Below are 21,193 nucleotides of genomic sequence, written 5' to 3' on the forward strand. Positions count from 1 at the left end.
CACCTCTACACTCCCTACATTTGAGAAAGGGGTGCCACAGGCTGATAATGCAAACTCACTCATTACAGCCTTACAAATAAAAACACCACGTGCACGCGCATACGCGCTCGCGCACCCACCCACACTCACACACTACTCACTCTCTCCCTGGTACAACAGAAAACAATGGAACAAAGGCCCCCTTTTTTGCCCTCAGACTGCCATCTCCCTGCCATTGCTGTACACAGCCTAGAAGATGGAACAGAGAAGACCAACAAGCGGGTCTCAGCAAGGGAGGCCCAGGAAAAAGGTGCATAACCCGTATTTGGGGACAGACTACAGCATGCAGATAAGTCCTGGATACCGTATGAGAGTGAGGAAAAGCCTTAATATATCTTTGTGGGGAACTTTTGAGGAAACGTTTTGGGAAAAGTGATTTGTGGTTATTTTTTCAGATTGAAATACATTTACATTTACATTTAAGTCATTTAGCAGACGCTCTTATCCAGAGCGACTTACAAATTGGTGCATTCACCTTAGGTATGTCTACTGTACTCATTTAATTATGATTATGAGTTTGTCAATAAATTAATATTTCAAAAACGAAATGGGCAGTTGATAGAATATTGATCAAGTAGTTTAGGCTAGAGCATCATCTTTTCGCTGATATAAACGCATAAATGTATTAGACTCATGTGTATGCTATGGGTTTATTAGGCTACTGTTCACTGTAGCCAATTTGGAATTAGATGAGCAGCAATTGTTATTCCATTGTGTTCATTTTAATTTGATAATCGTGACACAACATTTTTTTATTGGAACATGCCCACTTAGTTATTCTACAACCATTTACAATTATAATATGTGCATCATGTCTTTTTAGGCCCACAACATCTCCAGTTTTCATCATGTCTTATTGCCTGTTATGTACCAGTGCGTCATCATGTGTGGTCACAGTGGATGGACAGAAGGCGGGTAATACAACGACAAAAGTGGCGCGTTTGGAAATCGCGCGCTCCGCCCAACGTCCCGCCATCCTCCTGTTATCTAGTCGGGTGCCAAATGCGCAGGCGCAATGAGATGAATGGACTCTACATTCCTTTTCCGGCTGCACCTGCACAATCCCCCAGGAAGTGTGGTGCGATAAATCCTAAAGTATTAATCCCTTATACCTGGAGGAAGGAGACCGATATTAGTATGCATTTCGGATGGAACATACCATTTGTGTCGCCTTTCTAATCTACAGGTCGTTTAAATCGGCGCTACGCAATTAATGCAGGGTAAACATAATACCGTTAACTCCCTGCAAGTTTGGGTTATTGTTTTTATTGTGCTGTAGCGTTGAGCTATTCGAAAATCGAACCCTGTCCTGCAATGGGATGCTGCGGTAGCACAGAGGTAAGATACCGATTTCCTCCACCCCTATGTTGCATTAATTATTTTAATGTTGCAAATTGAACATAATGGAACAGAGATTAGGCTACATTGTGGCGACCGCTGTCATCCAATGACCATTCTCACCACCCCAGTCAGATTAGATAAGAAGCCTAGGCTATGTTCATCGGGGAAGGCTAGTGTAATCCCTATTATTATCGAAACCGAAAATTAAATATTAGGCTATAGGCTGTAGCTTCCATTATAATGGGACAATAATTTGTCTTATAGTTTTCTAGTGCATTTACCACCGACATTTCGCACAGGCTACCGTTTGAAAGCAGTTTTGCATACCATAAATAGCTCGTGAGCACCGTTAGCCTTGTAAACAAACCTCACCTCTCGCAATGTGCGAGATTTGAAGCTATTGAACGGCGCCTCGACAATGAAGGAGAGAGTATGGTTAAATGTTTGTTTTCAACGCAAAGTGTAACGTTTCTTTACAGTCGGCCATAAATAGCCTTTATCTACGAAAATTAGATGTCAAAGTGAAATCAGAACTTGGCCTAATGACATTCACGGTGACTGCTAGAAGGGGCGCGTTCCATTGAGGGACATTTTTTTGTGGCATATGTGAAATAATATTTGTGTTGCCTACATTGTCACGATTTGAATTGACAAAGACGTCTATAGACTATTTGCTAATGTGGCTCTGCCGATGTGTTGGTATTTTGTTTTCCAGAGGACAAAGAGAGAATGGAAACCCTTGGAGGATCGAAGTTGCACGGATTTGCCGTGGTTCCTTTTATTTACTGTTTTCTGTGTCGGAATGGTAAGTAGCCAGTACGACCAATTCATTTGACTGTTGCAAACAAAGAGCAATGTTAAAAACATACATATATAGGTTAAAACACAATAAATATAAGGCTCACAAACGAAAGTAGTTTAACTTGTCATGACACTCTTTTAAATGTCCAGCTGATTGTGGACATCACCTGTGTCAGGTTGCTACAAGCATGCAGACAATTAACACCTGCTGAAGTGTAAAATTGAAGAGTACTTTGACTTTTGAGAATGGGTAACATATGGCTCAAATTTATGAAACAAACAAACCAATCTGAATAGATCAATTTACCATTCATTTTCACTGTTCTTATGTTGTAAACACACGCTAACATCATGCAGCACTATCTATTACAGACATGGAATGACGTGTTTCTTGTTACATACAGTAGGGGTTTTCATCGATGTAAGCCTGTTATTTAGGAATATCAGTATATTTTATATTTCCTACGGCATGTGCCTACTAGCCTATACTTAGAGTCAATATAACTTTTTGTTTGAATCTACAACTGAGTAAAGAGTGACTTGAAGAATGATGTTGTAAAACACACACACACACAAAAAACAAGGTTATGGCCCATGTTTCCACTCAAGCTTTTTGCATCTGAGTAGCTTTAGATACCAGTAGTCAGTTAGCTGGAAATTGGCTGTTTCAAATCCCGGTCCTGGCGAAGGAGGGAAAAGTAGGAATTTATTTCAGATGGTTTCCATTGCCTACTGTTTTGTCTTTCAAGCAAGACACATAATACACCCTAAATAGTTCCAGGGACACTGGCACTGCACGGCAGATGACCCTGTGCCTCTCCCAGAATGTCTGGGAGTTTGGAGAGTAGAATAATAATAGCTGTTGTAACAGATGGACACATTAATTAGAATTCAATTTCTGTGATTTTAATCTGTGTACTTTAAAAAACACAGTTTGGTCAGCAGGATTTGGCTGTTGGTGCTTTTCATTAAACTATCCGTAAGCTTCGCAGTTAGACAGTCAGGATGGTACATTACATTTTATAGCTGTCAACAATACATTTTTACACAATCATACTCCACTGTCACGCACACACAGTGTATTGAATTTGCAGCATTTAATGCTTCTTTCAGGGGAGTATCTTTGGGTTCACCATTGCCACAGGGGGCGCAGCCCGCCTGGTCTTCGGATATGACAGCTACGGGAACACCTGCGGCCAGCGCAATGAGCAGATTGAAGGGGTCCGACTGAGTGGACTGGATCAGACGGATAAAAAGTGAGTCTTACTTTCCTGCTCATCTTTCAATCTTACTCCACTCTCTCCTATCTTTTTCTCGCCCAACTTTCACTCTTTTAGCTCAGTGGCAGTGCCTTTTCAAAACCCACCACTCTGTTTACAAATTCAAATGTTAGGGTGAACTAGGCCATTATTGAGAAATGTTAAGAAATGGCTTTGCCCCGTTGCTCATTGGTTCAATAGAAATGTCAAAATTTAAATTATTTTACCACTGATATATTGGAATCTAGCATAAATAAAACCTTGAATAAATATGCAGAGGCATTAGGACGTTCTGTCACGCTGAATAGTATGTACTTACTGCACACGCCATCCTCTGGGAACACAGGTATTTCAGCCCACTTCATCTGCATGGCAGGCTGATTACATCCCCCCTTTGGATTGACTGTGTGCTTAGTGCTTGGCTAGTAGTACAGACCTGTGAGTCATCAGCAGAGGGTAATTTATTTATTTTGGTTGTGCCACTAAAGAGATATTAATGGCTTTGAAATCGCTTGGCTTGATGTTTTTCCCCTTAACGTTCGGATAGACTGATGAAAGAATGGAAGATGGAATTGTTCATCATTTGAAAGCATGATGCTAGTTCCTATTGAACACCCATGTTAATGTGTTTATGGATGTTATGTGTTGTTTAATGTTCTTAAAAGATTCTAAATGCAGATGCGGTGCTGCCAATGTTTACAGACGTAATCATAGGGTGTGGAGAACGAAATTGGCTTGGTATCAGTTTGACTGTTAGTAAGTGACCGGGGGAAGACGTTTCAGGAGAGGGTTCTGGCTGACACAAGGAGGACCCTGTCACCCAACACTTTCAGATATCATTGGCTGGGAGTCTGTCTCTCTATCTGTTTTTCTTTCTCGCTCTCTTTTGCTCAATTTCTGTTTATTTGTATCTCTCTCTCTTTCGCTTTCTTTCCATACATCGTTGTTTACGGCTCTGTATCTGCTGTCGGCTGGTGCCAACACCGCCTTGTCTCCGCAACACTTGGCGCGGTCTCACCAGTGTTTTCCCCAAGGAGGTTTTTTTCAGCAGCAGTGGCAGTTTGCAGGGTGGGGGGCGATGACGACACGGCTCCCTCTTCCTTTGGAACAACCACAAACTGGCTGACTTGAGCACAACACCCACACAGTTAATTTGTGTGCTGAACTGTCTTCGGTTCCATTTTAAAGTGGAGAGTTGTATCAACAATGAGTAAGCTGATTTCACTTGTAGTGTGCTCTTGATCCTTGTGGTAGGGTTGTGTAAAAACATGCCTGTGGGCAAGGCCATTTTGAAATGAATAGCTATAGGGATATTGGACCCTTTGTTGTTCATGGCTATTGTGTTGATTGATACCCCTGTGACTAGCATGCCAGTTTGATAGTCACTAATCTGCCCAGTTTGAAATCATCCTCAAACCTCTAGTCCTGGGTAATAGTCTGTGAGTGTGTGTGTATTGATAGGCCCTTAAAAATGTATAGAGGCTTTATTGACTGAACTATTTAGAAATTCAACATCCTTTTTCCCTTGATGACCCTTTTCAGGCTCACTGGTTAGCTCCCCCGGTCCATTATCACCACATTAGCCAACAATGATATGCTTCATCAAAGCACCTTGACAAGGTTGGCCTATTGATGTGACTGAGACTCACACTAGGGTTGAATACAGGTGACCGGTATCCCGGTAGAACCCGTCCAAGCTCCTTCCCAATTCTCGGGGAAAAATAATGACGAGACTCGTGGACCAGTAACATAACAATGTATGCCGCACTTATGCAAAAATACAAGATATGCAGGTGTGACAAGCTGCATGAATTGGACATATCAACTCTCTGGCTTCATTCATATATTAGACCAGTCTTCACAATGCAAGCAGCCTACCATATTTAGCCTACTTAATGTAAAGTCTCCATTATAAAACATCACTTAGTTGTGTAACTTCTATGAATTGGATTGCTGACTATCATGTGTAGACTACAAGCGACCTCTCAACGCAGTTACTGAAGAAAAGGTCCATTTCACATTCACAAATCTCCAAACTACAGTGCCTTCAGAAAGTATTCACACCTATTGACTTTTTCCACATTTTATTGTTACAGCCTGATTTTAAAATTGATTAGGTGTAGATTTTGTTGGTCACTGGCCTACACACAATACCCCATAATGTCAAAGTAGAATTCAGTTTTACATATTATTTTTTTTACAAATTAATAAAAAATGAAGAGCTGAAATGTCTTGAGTCTAAGTATTCGATCCCTTTTAGTATGGCAAGCGTAACGTTCAGGAGTAAAAATATGTTTAACAAGTCACAGGTTCCATGGACTCACTGTGTGCAATAGTGTTTAACATGAATTTTGAATGACCATCTCATCTCTGTACCCCACATACAATTATCTGTAAGGTCCCTCAGTCGAGCAGAGAATTTCAACCACAAAGACCAGGGAGGTTTTCCAATGCCTCGCAAAGAAGGGCACCTATTGGGTAAAAAAAAGCAGACATTTTTTTAAACATTTTACCTTTATTTAACTAGTCAGTTAAGAACAAATTCTTATTTTCAATGACGGCCAAGGAACAGTGGGTTAACTTCCTTGTTTAGGGGCGGAACGACAGATTTCTACAACATTGTAGTTACTCCCCAATACTAACCTAATTGACAGTGAAAAGTAGAAGGCCTATACAGAATAAAAATATTCCAAAACATGCATCCTGTTTGCAACAAGGTACTGCTGCAAAAAAAATGTGGCAAAGCAATTAAGATACAAAGCATTATGTTTGGGGAAAACGCATTACTGAGTACCACTCTCCATATTTTGAAGTATAGTGGTGGCTGCATCATGCTATGGGTATGCTTGTAATTGTTAAGGACTGGAGAGTTTTTCAATGAAAAACAAATAATAAATAAACAGAATGGAGCTAAGCACAGGCAAAATCCTAGAGGAAAACCTGTTTGTCTGCTTTCCACCAGACACTGGGAGATGAATTCACCTTTCAGCAGGACAATAACCTAAAACACAAGGCAAATCTACACTGGAATTGCTTATCAAGTAGACCGTGAATGTTCCTTTGTGGCAGAGTTACAGTTTTGTCTTTAAATTTACAAAATAAATCTATGGTAAGACATGAAAATGGTTGCCTAGCAATGATCAACAATCAATTTAACAGCGCTTGAAGAATTTTGAAAAACCATAATGGACAAATGTACAATCCAGGTGTGGAAAGCCCTTCGATATTTACCCAGAAAGACTCACAGCTGTAATCGCTGCCAAAGGTGTTTCTAACATGTATTTACTCGGGCTTATCTAATCAAGATATATTAGTGTATTATACAATTATTCTACAAATGTTAGAATTTTTCTTCCACTTTGACAGAGTATTTTTGTCTTGATTGTTGACCCCAAAAGTACAGGGGTGTGAATACTTTCTGACGGTACTGCAGCTTTGTGGCACTGGTAGAGGCATATAAACTTCTCACTGTTAACAAAAGCGGATGGTGCGTTATGCCGACACACACTCGAAGCAATATACATTTTCAATATTGTTCCATGATGTTACAGTAACAAAAGTGAGTGCAAGGGATTAGCTAGTCAGATTTGCAGGGATTTGGTACTGAATCTCTGCTACTAGGCCTGTTTCTTTCTCTGTTTGTTTAGCTGAGAATCTGCTCCCTGTTCGCCACCACAATAATAATCGGGTTATCACGGCGCTACATCAACGAAATGGTGTGGTGACTGACAGAACTTTGAGTTGATTAAATTGTGACTAATACAACAAACTTAGATTCCAGTCCATATTTTTCATGTCAGATGTATTTAGTTGGTATTACATGCTTTTAAATAGCATTTTCCGGTTCGAACAGGAATACCAGGATGGGTGCATACACATGGACAGGCGCTGTAGACTGAGATCACTGGATTAATGCTGGCCCCAGTGTGTGTGTGTGTGTGTGTGTGTGTGTAAAAGAGTTTCATTAGAAGGCTATTTTGTCAGTTTGGGATTTGATAAGGTTGATAACCAGGAGAGAACTCACACACACACACACACACACTTGCCCAATCGGACGCACAGGATGTGAGTTTTGAATGATGGCACTCGCCTCAAGCGCAACCACCTGATGCCGAACTCCGCTGAGAATGCAGCTATCATGGGATTCAATTAAGGACTACACAGCTGTCAGTCCTGTTTCTCTCACTCTCTCGGTCGTGCTCTGTGCTTCCCCTCCTCACTTCATAATCTGTTGGTAGATCTTCTCTTCATGTCATTAGACAAAATAACACAGCATTGGTCTATAAAGTATTACTTTCTTGGTGGTGGTCAGACATGGTTTGTCTGCCAGTTTCTGCCATTCCGTGGGCGAAAAAAAAAAAAAAAAAAAAGTCTAGCATCATCGGTGGGGTGGTTAAATGTAGGCCCAGTTGAGGTTGTGTTCAGTGCTGTATTCAGTCCTGCCCTCAGCAACCTTTTACATGACCTACCTGTGCGAGGCATAGGCTAGTGTCACATAATGCGATCATTAGTGACAACAAAGTCAGAGCTTAAGGGATTACTGGTCAGGGTTTATTTGGCTAATACTGTTAAGCAGCTCCTCATTCACAAGACAGGGGCCAAACGTAAACAGTACAATGCTGTAGGCCTATTCTTCTGGCCATGGCTGCTGGTTGATGATCCAGGATCAGTTGATACAAGTCTGATCCTAACCTTTAGCTTTTAGGAAGAACTGACCTCAAAGTCAAACTGCCCTCGAATATTCTGATCAATCCAGTATGACTTGATTTTCATATCGATCTTCCTTTCAACCAGCATGCGTGCAGTGCAAACCACTGAGCCAGCTTATGAATCACCAGAACAGTTCATTTGGACTACGTTCACTTTAGCCTGACCGAGACATTTGTCTGGACCAGTGTAATTACACTGGCCTAGACAGACTGGGCTTCACCAATGTAGACACTACTGACTTCATTCTCCCAGCATTGTAATGTTTGTCTATGTATATTTTGTTCATTTTCAGCTTTTGTGTGCAACACCCAGGACAATTGCTCCTGCAAGTGTGAGTGTGTGTGTGTGGGCGGGCAGGTGAGGTGCCCACCGCGTTGTGTATAAAAGCACCAGATAGATGGACTACAGTGAAGGATTCTCTTATAAAAATGTCCTTGTTCCTTTCTCTCTCTGTTCCACTTGCCAAGTCCCATGGACCAGTTCCAACAGCATCAGCAGCCAACGGCTCTCTTGTCTCGTGCCATTTTTTATCATTTCTCGGTGAATAAGGTATTGTGGAGGCATTGTGCTTTGCTTTGTCCCCAAAACGAACAGGACATTGAGGGGAGGTGTAGGCTTCAGGACTTTTCTGTTCATTTTGTGGCTTTTGTTTTCCTCTCTCAATATCACGTTCCCACGCCCACATTTTCACATTCCATTCTTTCTCGTGACTCATTCCTCACGTTGGTGATGAGGGAAATGGATTTTATTGATAAAGATCAGATAAACAAATTGCTGATATTCTCACATCACTTGTTACTCATTCCTTATGTAGGTGTTGATAAAGAACATATCTGTCTTTTTTTTTTGTCGTTAGATACGTGTTCTTCCTGGACCCGTGTAACATTGACATAGTGCAGAGGAAGATCAAGTCCATGGCCCTGTGTGTGTCTGTGTGTCCTGATGAAGAGCTGAAGACATACCAGGACCTCAAGCGGTTTGCCGTGCACAACGGTGAGTAAAGTGGGGGCCCCAAGTGAAACGGAGTGAACACTGTCAGCGTTACGCTTTTCTACCGTCAAACCACACAAAAGCATAAGACTGACAGCATATTGAACCATTCACTGATTCTCTATTCCTCTCAGTAACTCTATTGGTCATGTTGTGGAACCCAACACATGCAAGGTATTGATTTTGAAAATCTGCTTGTCGGTAGCGGGCATGTCATGATTTGATACAAATGGAATTTATTTTAGTCATCACAATCTCACACATCCATATGTTTTTTTTTAGCACCACAAATCTTTAATGAGAAGGCATACAATCAACTCAAGACTGTCTCATTAGGAAAGAGTGGTATGAGGAGCTGGTGTTTCTCTTCCCCAATCAACAGAAGGCTACTAGGTCATCATTACTGCAGTCATCCATCACGTCATTGACAGTGACTCACTGCCATCCTATGGAACGACAAACACTTTCCACAAACGGTGACATGACCGTGACCCTGTGTGCCATCGACCCCTTAATACTGTCCTTTCATTCATACACACACACACACACACGGTCTGGCACAGTGGGGGCACCTTGGCACATGTGGAGAGAGAACTAGATTAACAAAGGCACCATTAAGGACAATTCCACCCGTTGCTGTATGGGTTCTATTGTTTGTGCCATCCTAGCCTGTCCTTCAGCTAGGCTTGTGTGTCTACTGCCAGTACTGTATATACTTATCGTGACACACACACTCCATGTATGCCCCCATGATAGACTGGACTGGGTTTATGTAACTTTGCTGTCTGAAGGGGTCTTGTGTTCTGATTTGACTGGCTGTTTCTGAATTCCCGGGGCGGTGAGCATAACACCGTTAATGAGATTGAGGAAATGTGATTTCATCCGTCATTATGCATAACCTGCTCAGTTGCATAAAGGGGAAATTATGGAATCTGGATCAGGATATTTTGGTCTAGACACGATATTGTGCAATAACTTTGATCACTTTTGGGGAGACTGAATTTCATTTAATGATCCTTGTGTTGCTTGGTGTGTTTTTATGGCTGCACTTTAAAATAATATTTGTCTCTCTTTCACTCAGGGTCGGAGCTGTGCTCCTACGAGCTAGCCGGCCACAAATATCCCAGCCTTCCAGAGAGGTTTGACAAATGTCCCAAACTTCCAGTTCCACCAAGGTAGGAAGACTTAACATTAGGGGTGCATTTCAATGTGTAATGTGATTTTTCACTATTCTATATGTACTGAGATTTAATGTTCCAAACATATTGTTCACTATATGTCTGCTACAGAGAGATGAGAGAGCATAAGAAAATGAGTTTTGATCAGTCATGGAAATGAGTACTCACTAATTAAAAAGGTGGAGAACAAGCAATAGGATGAAAAATACCAGAGTTTTGATGCAGGTACAGATCACTAGTGCTACTACCTAGCGGAACAAAAAACTACATCAATACTTGGATTCAAAGTATCAATAGATTTTATTTAACTGATTGGTTATTTTCCCCTATCACTTATTTAGTTATTTAGTTTTAGACCGCTTCCGTTCCTCTTCTCATTCAGACCCATTAAAGGACTTTCACTTAACCAGTCATGTAGATCAGAGATTGTTTTAGAGAAACTCCCAGGTCATGTGACATTTGACCTCTACTTCGCTCCATCCCACAGCAAATCTCTCCCGGTGTTTAACCGCTGCACGCCGGTGGACATTTCCTGCTATGCCAAGTTTGCTGAGGCTGTGGTGACGTTTGTGAGTGACAACAGCGTGCTGCACAGACTGATCGCTGGTGTGATGGCCAGCAAGGTGATCATCGTGGGCCTCTGCCTGCTGGCACTAGGTGATGACCTCATCTGCAGGCGTTTGTTGTCAGCAGTATCTCAGGGGGAGGCTGGATAGGTATAAGTAATATGGTGACATCTCCACCAATCGGGGTTAAGGTTGAGCTACTGCCATTCCTATCCAATTATTTCAGATGGAGAGCCAGGGCAAGGGGATACGGGTTGTTTCTGGACAGGGCCTCCGTCTCTGAACCCAGTGAGAGTGAATAACCTGACTCTTCATTGTATTTCTGGGGCCCACTAGTCTCTGAGCCTTCCCTAATGTGAGCCAGTAAGAATAGGCCTGCATAGGAACCATCTGTCCTGCTCTAGTGCGTTCTGCTGATTCCTCCATATCGGTATGATGTGTCAGTACACAGGCAGTTACTGTAGGTCAGACATGGACGGTGGAGAAACACAGCGCTGGGCGGAAAATACAGCAATGTCATCACATTTTTGATTCTCCCTTGAGACTGTAGGCCCTCTTTGGAATGAGAGGAAGAAGGCTTGAGGTAAAGGGCATGCCATGGGAGCCATGAACTTGTCCATTTGGGAGTTGAAGCTGACACCTTCAGAGTACATGTGGGTTAGGGTTGGACAAAGTTCTCCTATGTGTCGTTTCAAGGCCAGTTTTTTTTTTTTGTTCTTTTTTTTTGTATCCTTCCAATGAAGATAGGGTTGAGGCCGAGGGCAGGGTTAGCTGATACTAGATCTGTCTTTTTAAAGGTTAGTTTAAGTGCTGTTTTTCCTGTGTTGTGCTGCAGTGCTCTCCATGATCCTGATGGTGATCATCCGCTACATCTCTGCTGTGCTGGTCTGGATCTTCACTGCCACGGTAGTCCTGGGCTCTCTGGGTGAGCTCACTTCCTGTCTCTCCTGGGCTTACTTCCTGGCCAGGGTTTTGATCAATCAAGGAGAACTGAAAACAATGACATAGTTTTGCAATTAACAGTCATTCTATGATAATTCTTGGCTGTTCCTCTTTGCATTTAGCAGTGTGCAGCTAGCTGTTCAATCTGTCAATGATACAGCAGCTTAAAAGCAGTCTGTTTTTCTGTAGCGGGCACAAGCATCCTGTGGTGGATGTACATAGACTACCGGTTAACTGTCAACAAGACCCTATTGAAAGAGACAGAAGATGCTAAGGAGGAAGCTGAGATGTCCAGGGACAATGCCCAGGTGCTGCTGGTGTATGCCATCGCTGCCACCGTATTCACAGTGAGTACAGTTAGTGTTTGGGGTGAAAGGGAGACTGTGGGCCACCAAGTGTTGTACGTTGTGGGTGGAGTGTTGGGACATTTTGGGATGAATGTCTAGTGCTGCTTTAATCTCAAACTCCTGGCACTGCCCACTTTTTTAAATTGTATTATTTATTTTTCCTTCTCCTTGTTGACTCTCACCTTCCTTTCTCTCTCTCCTCTTGGCCGTATTCCATTTGTTTTTAGCTCTCTCATCCTTTGTCTTCCGGTCTCTCGTCTTACCATGTCCAACCTTGCTCTTTTCTCTTCATTCACTTGCATCCTTTTCCCTCCTTATCTCTCTCCCTCTCTTTCTACCTCTGATAGTCTGCTTGATTATCCCCTTCCTCTCTTCTGTTGTCTCATCCTCTGATTCACTCTCTTCAGGTGATCCTTCTCCTGCTGATGCTGTTCATGAGGAAGCGAGTGGCGCTAACCATCGCCCTGTTCCACGTGGCCGGCAAGGTGTTCATCCACCTGCCGCTGCTCACCCTGCAGCCCTTCTGCACCTTCCTGGCCCTGCTCCTCTTCTGGTTCTACTGGAGTCTGGTGCTGCTCTTCCTCGGGACCACCGGTGAGGGAGGGTGTCCGGGACGGGGAAAGGGGCATTGGTCCTCTTTTGAATGTGCTTGAAGTGAAAAAGGGAGGTATAAATAGGAGAGGGAATGGGAATGAAAACAGGAGAGAGGGAAAACCTCTTTACATAGGTAAGTGATTCATTCCAACAGGACACTGCACTAGTATGGTTCAGTTCACTGGGTTGGCCTTATTGAGGAACTTTTCCAAACTAGTCCCGACCACTAGACTGAGTCTGACATGTCCCCCTCAGGGAATCCGGTCCAGAACGAGGAGACTGGTCTGACAGAGTTCCGGCTGACTGGGCCTCTGCAGTACATGACGTGGTACCACGCTGTGGGCCTCATCTGGATCAGTGAGTTCATCCTGGCCTGCCAGCAGATGACTGTAGCTGGGGCTGTGGTCACGTACTACTTCACAAGGTCTGGTTCAGAAATGTTTTCATGATTTATGTACAAATGTATGTTTATTTGATAGGATATCGGCTATAATCATGCTTAGTAACAATATTTGATTTTATTGTCCGCTTGTCACAAAAATTTGCTTAGCCCATAAATACCTCCCTTTTTAATTTTTTTTTTATCAGAGATATTGAAATTAGAGAATAACAGGAATGTCAATTTAAACTTCTCTCTGCCCCCCCTTTCACTGTCGCTTCATTTAATTTATCTTAATTTATCTTAATTTATTTTTTGAAGATTGTTTTTCTCACACTCCTAGTAGTTAATACAAACTGAAATTCATGAGCATACAAAATATTAATGGATAAGAGCAATAAAAAAATAAGCGTAAAAAAAGTAAATGTCGTGCATTCTTAAAGGTCCTGCACAGTCCAAGTAAAAATAGAATGACCAAACATCATATTTTAACACTATTAAAATGCTCAGAATTGAAGAAATTGTACCCTTTCATTTCTTTAGCTATCAGAAAGCCTGAAAGAACAGGCTGAGTGGGCAGGGAGATTATATTCATATGAGCTCACTTTGACTGACCACTCTTTGAAATGCTCTTGTGGTTGTTGCCAGGTAAACAATGGGCCACGTCATTCCGAGCCTAAATAGTATACTGTACCTCAACCAATTTTTCTCTGCAAAATGCTGTCATGGTCAACAGAGCTGATAATGGACTATTGGATGCCAGACAAACAACAGCAGTACTCAATTGCATTTCTATTGTTTTGTAACTAATTACACAAAAGGGGAAGGCAGTAGTGCCTTCCCCTTTTGCCCTCAGAACAGCCTCAATTTGTCGGGGCATGGACTCCACAAGGTGTCGAAAGCGTTTAACAGGGATACTGGCTCATGTGGACTCCAATGCTTCCAACAGTTGTCAAGTTGGATGGATGTTCTTTGGGTGGTGGACCATTCTTGAAACGCACGGGACACTGTTGAGCGTGAAAAGCCCAGCAGCGTTGCAGTTCTGACACAAACAATTGCGCTCGGCACCGACCGTTTCCCGTTCAAAGGCACTTACATTATTTTGTTTATTTTTCATCTACACTGATTTGAAGTGTCATCAATAAGGGATCGTAGCTTTCACCTGCTCCGTCTGTCATGGAATGAGCAGGTGGTCTTAATGTTTTGTGTATAGCTCCTATTTTTAATTTAATGTAATATATTTTGTTCTTGTCTATAACTGTTCTGTACTTGTCATGTATTTGTACGTCTTATGCACACCCCAGAAAGAGTAGCTGCTGAATGTAAGTCTCTTTGGATAAGAGCATCTGCTGAATGACTCCAGGTCATCAGAGTGGGCTTGGGTCAGTGAGCTGTGCCAAGCAGGGTCCGCATACTCCAGGATGTGGCGCATGTAGCCTGTGTAAATGCTCACCAGATCTTCCTGTGGCACATGGAACCTTAAGGCGTCAAAGGAGAAAACGTTGTTTTTTCATTATAATAGTAGCAACCTGCTCGCTCCATTGTAAGACCTTCTGTACTGTTCCCCTGTAAAATGTTCACGCTATCACACACTGGGCTTCTGGCCCTCGATCCGGAGAGGGCATGGGACAGGTGGATTTCTTGTGAAGGACACTGATAGGACCTTGCACTTGGCAGGGTTCAGTGACGTTCTGCTTGAATGAGCCCACGTGTCGAATTTGTTCAGGGCCTGCTGAGGTAACCTGTTGTGCACGTGTGGACCAGATTTTAGATCGCCAACATATTTCCACCTACTGTTGATGACCCAGGGACGCGCAGTCAATGACCGTAAGGATGATAAGGGCCCATTCCGTCAGCTCCTGCCAGTCTGACAGGCTGTCTCGGTAGTGTACCTGTTTGCGGCCGGTCACAAAATGGCAGAACCACGCTGTGAGGGGGCAGGTCTGACACCCAGTCCAATGGCCACGGGTTGGTGTTTTTTTGTCAAAGGCCTCGGAGAAGTGAGTGGTGACGAGGGTGGTTTATGGTATTCTCTCTCCCTCTACCCCCCCATTTCAGGGACAAGAACAAGCTGCCGGTGACGCCCATCCTGTCGTCATCGTTGAGGCTGATGAGGTACCACCTGGGCACTGTGGCCAAGGGCTCCTTCATTATCACCCTGGTCAAGATCCCACGCCTCTTCCTCATGTACGTCCACAACCAGCTCAAGGGCAAGGTAACGCACACAGTTTACGCTCTTCTTTCTCTCTTCCATCTCCCTCTGTCTTTCTGTCTCTCATTTGATTGTATGGAGAATAATAAAATGCTGTCCTGAGTGATGTGCAAGCTAATCAAGGCTAGCTTTTTGGCTTGTCAACAATCGATTGAAATTGCAGTCGATGCCAACATGACCGTGGTGTCACATCAGTTGTGACATGGCATCGGCTATAATGACTTATGAAGCCTATCTTCGGTTGATCCGTTTAGGACAGTTTACAGAAGGAAATAGAGGGAACATTTTTATTGTAAAGTCCTATGCAGAGTTAAACTGTATTTTAGGTTCAGAGAGCTGTTTGGGTTTGGTACGGTGCTGGCGATTTTTAGGGTTGTTGGTTTGGATCATAAATGAGACACAATGACTAGGTATTTTGCTTTATTCTCCTTGGTGGGTGACGTAAGCTAGTGTCTTGTCCTTAGCCTGCTGTTTGTTGTTACGCCCCAAGTGTTGTTCATTGACTTGATCAATGGAGAGACACCCTGCAGCACACGGAATTGAAGGGATAAATTAACATTAGAGCTCTGAGAGGGGAGGTAACTTTACCTGAGTGATTCTCTGAAAGAGCGCTGCAAAGTTCGGCATGGCAATCTGACTTTGGGTCTGTCTGCTTCTCTTTTGGTTTGGCGTTGAGATGTAAGACAACCAAGATTTGGAGCTCTGCGGGGAACATTTTTTCAAATGTATACCTCTCTCTCACACAGGAAAATGCATGTGCTCGCTGCATGTTGAAGACCTGTATCTGCTGCCTATGGTGTTTGGAGAAGTGCCTCAACTATTTGAATCAGGTAGGCGCTCTTTCTTTCCCCCTAATTGGATCATTGTAAATAATGATGGATGAAGAGATGTTTTGTATCCAGCTTGTTCGCTGTAGTGACTGTAGTCTCTCTCTCTCCGTGTGTAGAATGCGTACGCGGCGACAGCCATCAACAGTACCAGTTTCTGTACGTCGGCGCGCGACGCCTTTGTGATCCTGGTGGAGAACGCTCTAAGGGTTGCGGCCATCAACGCTGTTGGAGACTTTGTCCTTTTCCTTGGCAAGGTGAGGGGGCTGCTGGGATAATGGAGGGATTCAGAGTAGTGGACATTCATCCCTATACTTACAATGGAATTTTTTTTACCCCCATTTTCAGTCTTGTCTCATCGCTACAACTCCCCAACGGGTTTGGGGAGGCAAAGGTCGAGTCATGCGTCCTCTGAAACATGACCTGCCAAATCGTGCTTAAGACCCGCTCACTTAACCCAGAAGCCAGCCGCACCAATGTGTCGGAGGAAACGCGTTCAACTGACAACCGAGGTCAGCCTACACGCACCTGGCCCTCCACAAGGAGTCGCTAGAGTGCAATGAGCCAAGTAAAGCTCCCCCAGACAAACTCTCCCCTAACCCGGATGATGCTGGGTCAATTGTGCGCCGCCCTATGGGACTCCCGATCGCGGCCGATTGTGACACAGCCTGGGAATGAACCTGGGTCTGTAGTGACGCCACTACGATGCAGTGCCTTAGACCGCTGTGCCACTCGGGAGTCCCCCTTTACAATGGGCTATTTAAGAATGAAGCTGTTTCAAGATTTAAAATGGGGTTGACTTTTGTATTAATGCAGGATGTAACTAATGCAGTCAGTCGTCATTATCATGTCACTGATGCATATTTTCTGTGTGTGTGCGGTCAGATCCTGATCGTGACGTCCACAGCGTTCGCCGGTGTACTGCTGCTTAACTACCAGCGGGACTACGCAGAGTGGGTCCTCCCCCTCATCATCGTCTGCCTCTTTGCCTTCCTGGTGGCCCACTGCTTCCTGTCCATGTTCGAGATTGTGGTGGACGTTCTCTTCCTCTGCTTCGCCATCGACACCAAATACAATGATGGCACACCGGGCAGAGAGTTCTACATGGACAAAGCCCTGATGGTAAGCTACGCGAAGATATGGTATACTGGTGGGATTTAAAAAATATATATATTTATCTATTTGCACATGTATGTAGGAGTGTGGTTTTGTTTATTGAGCAATTCTCATGACAGTAGAACGGTATTCAACCATTTTTGGTCCATGTCAGGTTTATCAATGCAAAATGTTTTTTATAGTGTTGTGGAGTCCTACTGTTCATTTGAGTTGTTGAACACACTGTTTTTTATCTTTGTATCTTCCCCCTCACTACATGCATCTTTGGATGCTCCATTTATCCTACAACTCAAAATAATCCAGGGATGAACATGTATTCAAAATGTGGCATTGAAATTATTTTTTTCTGTAACCTTAAGCTCTTCTTTTGGGAGAGCTGTCAGCACACTTGTCAGGCATATCAGGGGGGAAAGAAACTCACAAAATATGCAAAGTGGCTTGTTTCATGTAGCACACAACCTTGAACATTTAATGAGAGGTAGTGGGAGAAATCAGAAGGGAGCCTTCTTGACTGGAGTTTTCTGGATGGATGTTAAAAAATGTAGAAGCTGAAAGGAAATATTCTTTGTTTGGGACTCTGCAGTAGCTCATATATATATATATATATATATATATATTTATATATATATATATTTATTATGTGTATGGGAACACTAAAATAACACATCCTAGATCTGAATGAATTAAATACTTTTTTTCTTTATATAGTTGAGTGTGCTGACAACAAAATCACGTAAAAATTATCAATGGACAGTCTGCGGTGCAACGTGGCGTTGGTGGATAGAGCGAGACATGATGTGCTCAATTGGATTCAGGTCTGGGGAACGGGCGGGCCAGGCCATAGCATCAATGCCTTCCTCTTGCAGGAACTGCTGACACACTCCAGCCACATGAGGTCTAGCATTGTCTTGCATTCGGAGGAACCCAGGGCCAACCGCACCAGCATATGGTCTCACAAGGGGTCTGAGGATCTCATCTCGGTACCTAATGGCAGTCAGGCTACCTCTGGCGAGCAAATGGAGGGCTGTGCGGCCCCCCAAAGAAATGCCACCCCACACCATGACTGACCCACCGTCAAACCGGTCATGCTGGAGGATGTTGCAGGCAGCAGAACGTTCTCCACGGCGTCTCCAGACTGTCACGTCTGTCACATGTGGTCAGTGTGAACCTGCTTTCATCTGTGAAGAGCACAGTGCGCCAGTGGCGAATTTGCCAAACGTCCTGCACGGTGTTGGGCTGTAAGCACAACCCCCACCTGTGGTTGTCGGGCCCTCATACCACCCTCATGGAGTCTGTTTCTGACCGTTTGAGCAGACACGCACATTTGTGGCCTGCTGGAGGTCATTTTGCAGGGCTCTGGCAGTGCTCCTCCTTGCACGAAGGCGGAGGTAGCGGTCCTGCAGCTGGGTTGTTGCCCTCCTACGGCCTCCTCCACGTCTCCTGATGTACTGGCCTGGCTCCTGGTAGCACCTCCGTGCTCTGGACACTACGCTGACAGACAAAGCAAACCTTCTTGACACAGCTCGCTTTGATGTACCATCCTGGATGAGCTGCACTACCTGAGCCACTTGTGTGGGTTGTAGACTCCGTCTCATGCTACCACTAGAGTGAAAGCACCACCAGCATTCAAAAGTGACCAAAACATCAGCCAGGAAGCATCGGAACTGAGAAGTGGTCTGGTCACCGCCTGCAAAACCACTCCTTTATTGGGGGTGTCTTGCTAATTGCCTATAATTTCCACCTGTTGTCTATTCCATTTGCACACAACAGCATGTGAAATGTATTGTCAATCAGTGTTGCTTCCTAAGTGGACAGTTTGATTTCACATAAGTGTGATTGACTTGGAGTTACATTGTGTTGTTTAAGTGTTCCCTTTATTTTTTTGAGCAGATATATATATATATATATATTTTGTTAAATAGGCCAGTTAGAAATGTTAGGTTTAGGATGATATAAGCTGCAATACACAACTTATGTGGCACTCATTAGGAATATAGGTTTTTGCTTTGAAACTGAAGTACCAAGGATTCTGTGGTTTAATGATGTAGGAAATGCATTCCTATGGTAAATTAACCGACACTGGTGCGTTTCCGCACATGGTATGTGACATTACTTTCCATTACCCCCTGCAGGAGTTTGTGGAAAACAGCAGGAAGCTGGAGCGGGTGGCGGAGCGAGGGCGGAGCCGGCCCACTGAGGTGGTGTCGGTGGAGGGGGCGGAGATGAAGCCCATGGTGAGTGAGAGCGGAGGGGACAGCGACTTGGGCGGAGAAACTGAGGCGGTGGGCTGGGGCTTGGATGGAGGCGGGGGAGAGTGGGAGGAGCTGCAGGAGTTCCATGTGTATTACCTCCTAGCAGGGGTGCTGGTGGACTGGGCCCTGGGGGAGCAAAGTACCGTGGTCCCCTTGATCCTCTGCCTGACTGAGGACATGGTCCTCTTCTTCTTCGTCTACCTGCCCACCTCCACACTCTTCCTCTTCGCCACGCTGCTCCAGAAACCCTCCCCCGCTGTCGTGCCTCAGCCACAACCGAAGCCAACTAAACCGTCTTCTCATGCTAGCTAACGCATGCTATCTAATGCACAACCACGGCATCCCCCTCACCCTCATCTCTACTAACTATTCAATCCCTTTCAGTTTTTTTCTCACCTGTCATCTCCTGGCTATCTTGAACCTGAAGTGTACATTTTGTTTGTTTTTTGCTGCCTTTTCATCTCCATGGTGCTTTTTGGTAGAGAAGGACATGTCTGGTAGTGCAGATAATCAGCTGTCAGCTTAGAAAGATGGGGGGGAAAGAACACAAAGGAACCGTATGAAATAAACAGTCTGCCCCCTCAAAGTAAACAGCAGTGAGCAACAACGAGGACAGTTTTTATTCTGCAATGCTAAAAGGGACCCATGGGGAGATAGATGTATGACTCATATTTCCCGTCTAATGTACCGTGCTACTGGATTTCCTGCCGGAATTATTTAGACAGCTGTTAGGAGCTACTGAAGTTGCCAACTCTGTTTACTTGTAGATTTGGCCTTTCCTTATCTCCTAGATACACTCAGCTAGCATTATGGGTAAAATTAATATTGTAATTTGGTAGTTATAGAGGTAGTATCTCCCCCAATAGTTTAAAGTAATAAGCTATGTGTATTTGTCATAATGCACAATCAGTGTTGATAACAGCAGAAATTCAGCTTTTACACAAGGATACACAGGTGTTTCCCTCAGCCCTCCTCTGAATGTCCAGCCTTCAGGGTACAAGATGGACCCCCTTACCCCCTCACCATTCCACTGCATGGTGTCCAGTTTCTGTAACTTGTCCATTTAAAAAAAATATTTTGGAAATGGATCTAACCCTTTTTTTCACCCATTCCATATTTTTTTAAAGACTGCATGCGATACTGTGAATGGAGTAATAACACTTGAATAACTTTGCTTTCCAGGCTCCAGGAACAAGTTCAGCTTGACCAAAATCAACTAATGGAACTTTTTAAAAAGACATTCCAAAATGTTTATTTTTACCAATGTGTAACATGTTTACTATGGTTTCACTCCAGGGAATACAATATTTTAATAAGAAACTGTAAAAAAAAAAAAAAAAAAAAAAACACTATGTAATGAAGCACTTTATATTGAAGCCCTGCATATTTTAAAAGGCTGATGCATTTTTTGTAGTGATGTCCTTTTTTATAAGACTAAAAAAATGATTGCCATCTAGTCGAACACAGTACTAAAATGTATTGAAACACTTTGGGTTGGACATTTGTCATGCAATGATATAGCACTTAGATGTGTGTTTTTAATCAACCACTGAAACTTAAGTACGTTAGACTCACGTTTGCATTTGAATTGTGCGCCATATAAAAGTTGTTTTTAAAGTAGGTGTATTTTTACCAGATTG

The 21,193-nt window shown here is 43.5% G+C and overlaps 1 protein-coding gene across 3 annotated transcripts; it reads left to right on the forward strand.

Moving 5' to 3' along the window:
- Positions 1 to 235: 235 nt before the first annotated feature.
- LOC115129497 (choline transporter-like protein 1) lies at positions 236 to 20,947 on the forward strand. Of its 3 annotated transcripts, none has more exons than XM_029659906.2 (16): positions 1,005 to 1,377; positions 2,096 to 2,185; positions 3,295 to 3,437; positions 9,007 to 9,143; positions 10,222 to 10,315; positions 10,806 to 10,975; positions 11,720 to 11,809; positions 12,016 to 12,173; positions 12,581 to 12,767; positions 13,023 to 13,191; positions 15,205 to 15,361; positions 16,105 to 16,188; positions 16,305 to 16,442; positions 17,071 to 17,307; positions 19,434 to 19,535; positions 20,736 to 20,947. In XM_029659906.2, exons 1-16 carry the CDS (start codon positions 1,354 to 1,356, stop codon positions 20,757 to 20,759), a joined length of 2,004 nt encoding a protein of 667 aa, XP_029515766.2. In that variant the 5' UTR covers positions 1,005 to 1,353; the 3' UTR covers positions 20,760 to 20,947. The 3 variants fall into 3 exon arrangements, with proteins under 3 accessions (XP_064874737.1, XP_029515766.2, XP_029515768.2); XM_029659908.2 differs by lacking the exon at positions 1,005 to 1,377 and adding an exon at positions 1,543 to 1,934; XM_065018665.1 differs by lacking the exon at positions 1,005 to 1,377 and adding an exon at positions 236 to 352 and having other exon boundaries at positions 19,434 to 20,947.
- The last annotated feature ends 246 nt before the right edge of the window (positions 20,948 to 21,193 follow it).

This window comes from Oncorhynchus nerka, linkage group LG5, assembly GCF_034236695.1.
Source record: "Oncorhynchus nerka isolate Pitt River linkage group LG5, Oner_Uvic_2.0, whole genome shotgun sequence".
Taxonomy (NCBI): Eukaryota; Metazoa; Chordata; class Actinopteri; order Salmoniformes; family Salmonidae; genus Oncorhynchus; species Oncorhynchus nerka.

Bases quoted from the DNA above. Each gene is read 5' to 3' on its own strand.
- LOC115129497 (XM_065018665.1), top strand. From the start codon at position 236: ATGGAACAGAGAAGACCAACAAGCGGGTCTCAGCAAGGGAGGCCCAGG. The intron at 12,174-12,580 runs GTGAGTACAGTT...CACTCTCTTCAG, and splicing joins TCGCTGCCACCGTATTCACA to GTGATCCTTCTCCTGCTGAT. The intron at 12,768-13,022 runs GTGAGGGAGGGT...TGTCCCCCTCAG, and splicing joins GCTCTTCCTCGGGACCACCG to GGAATCCGGTCCAGAACGAG.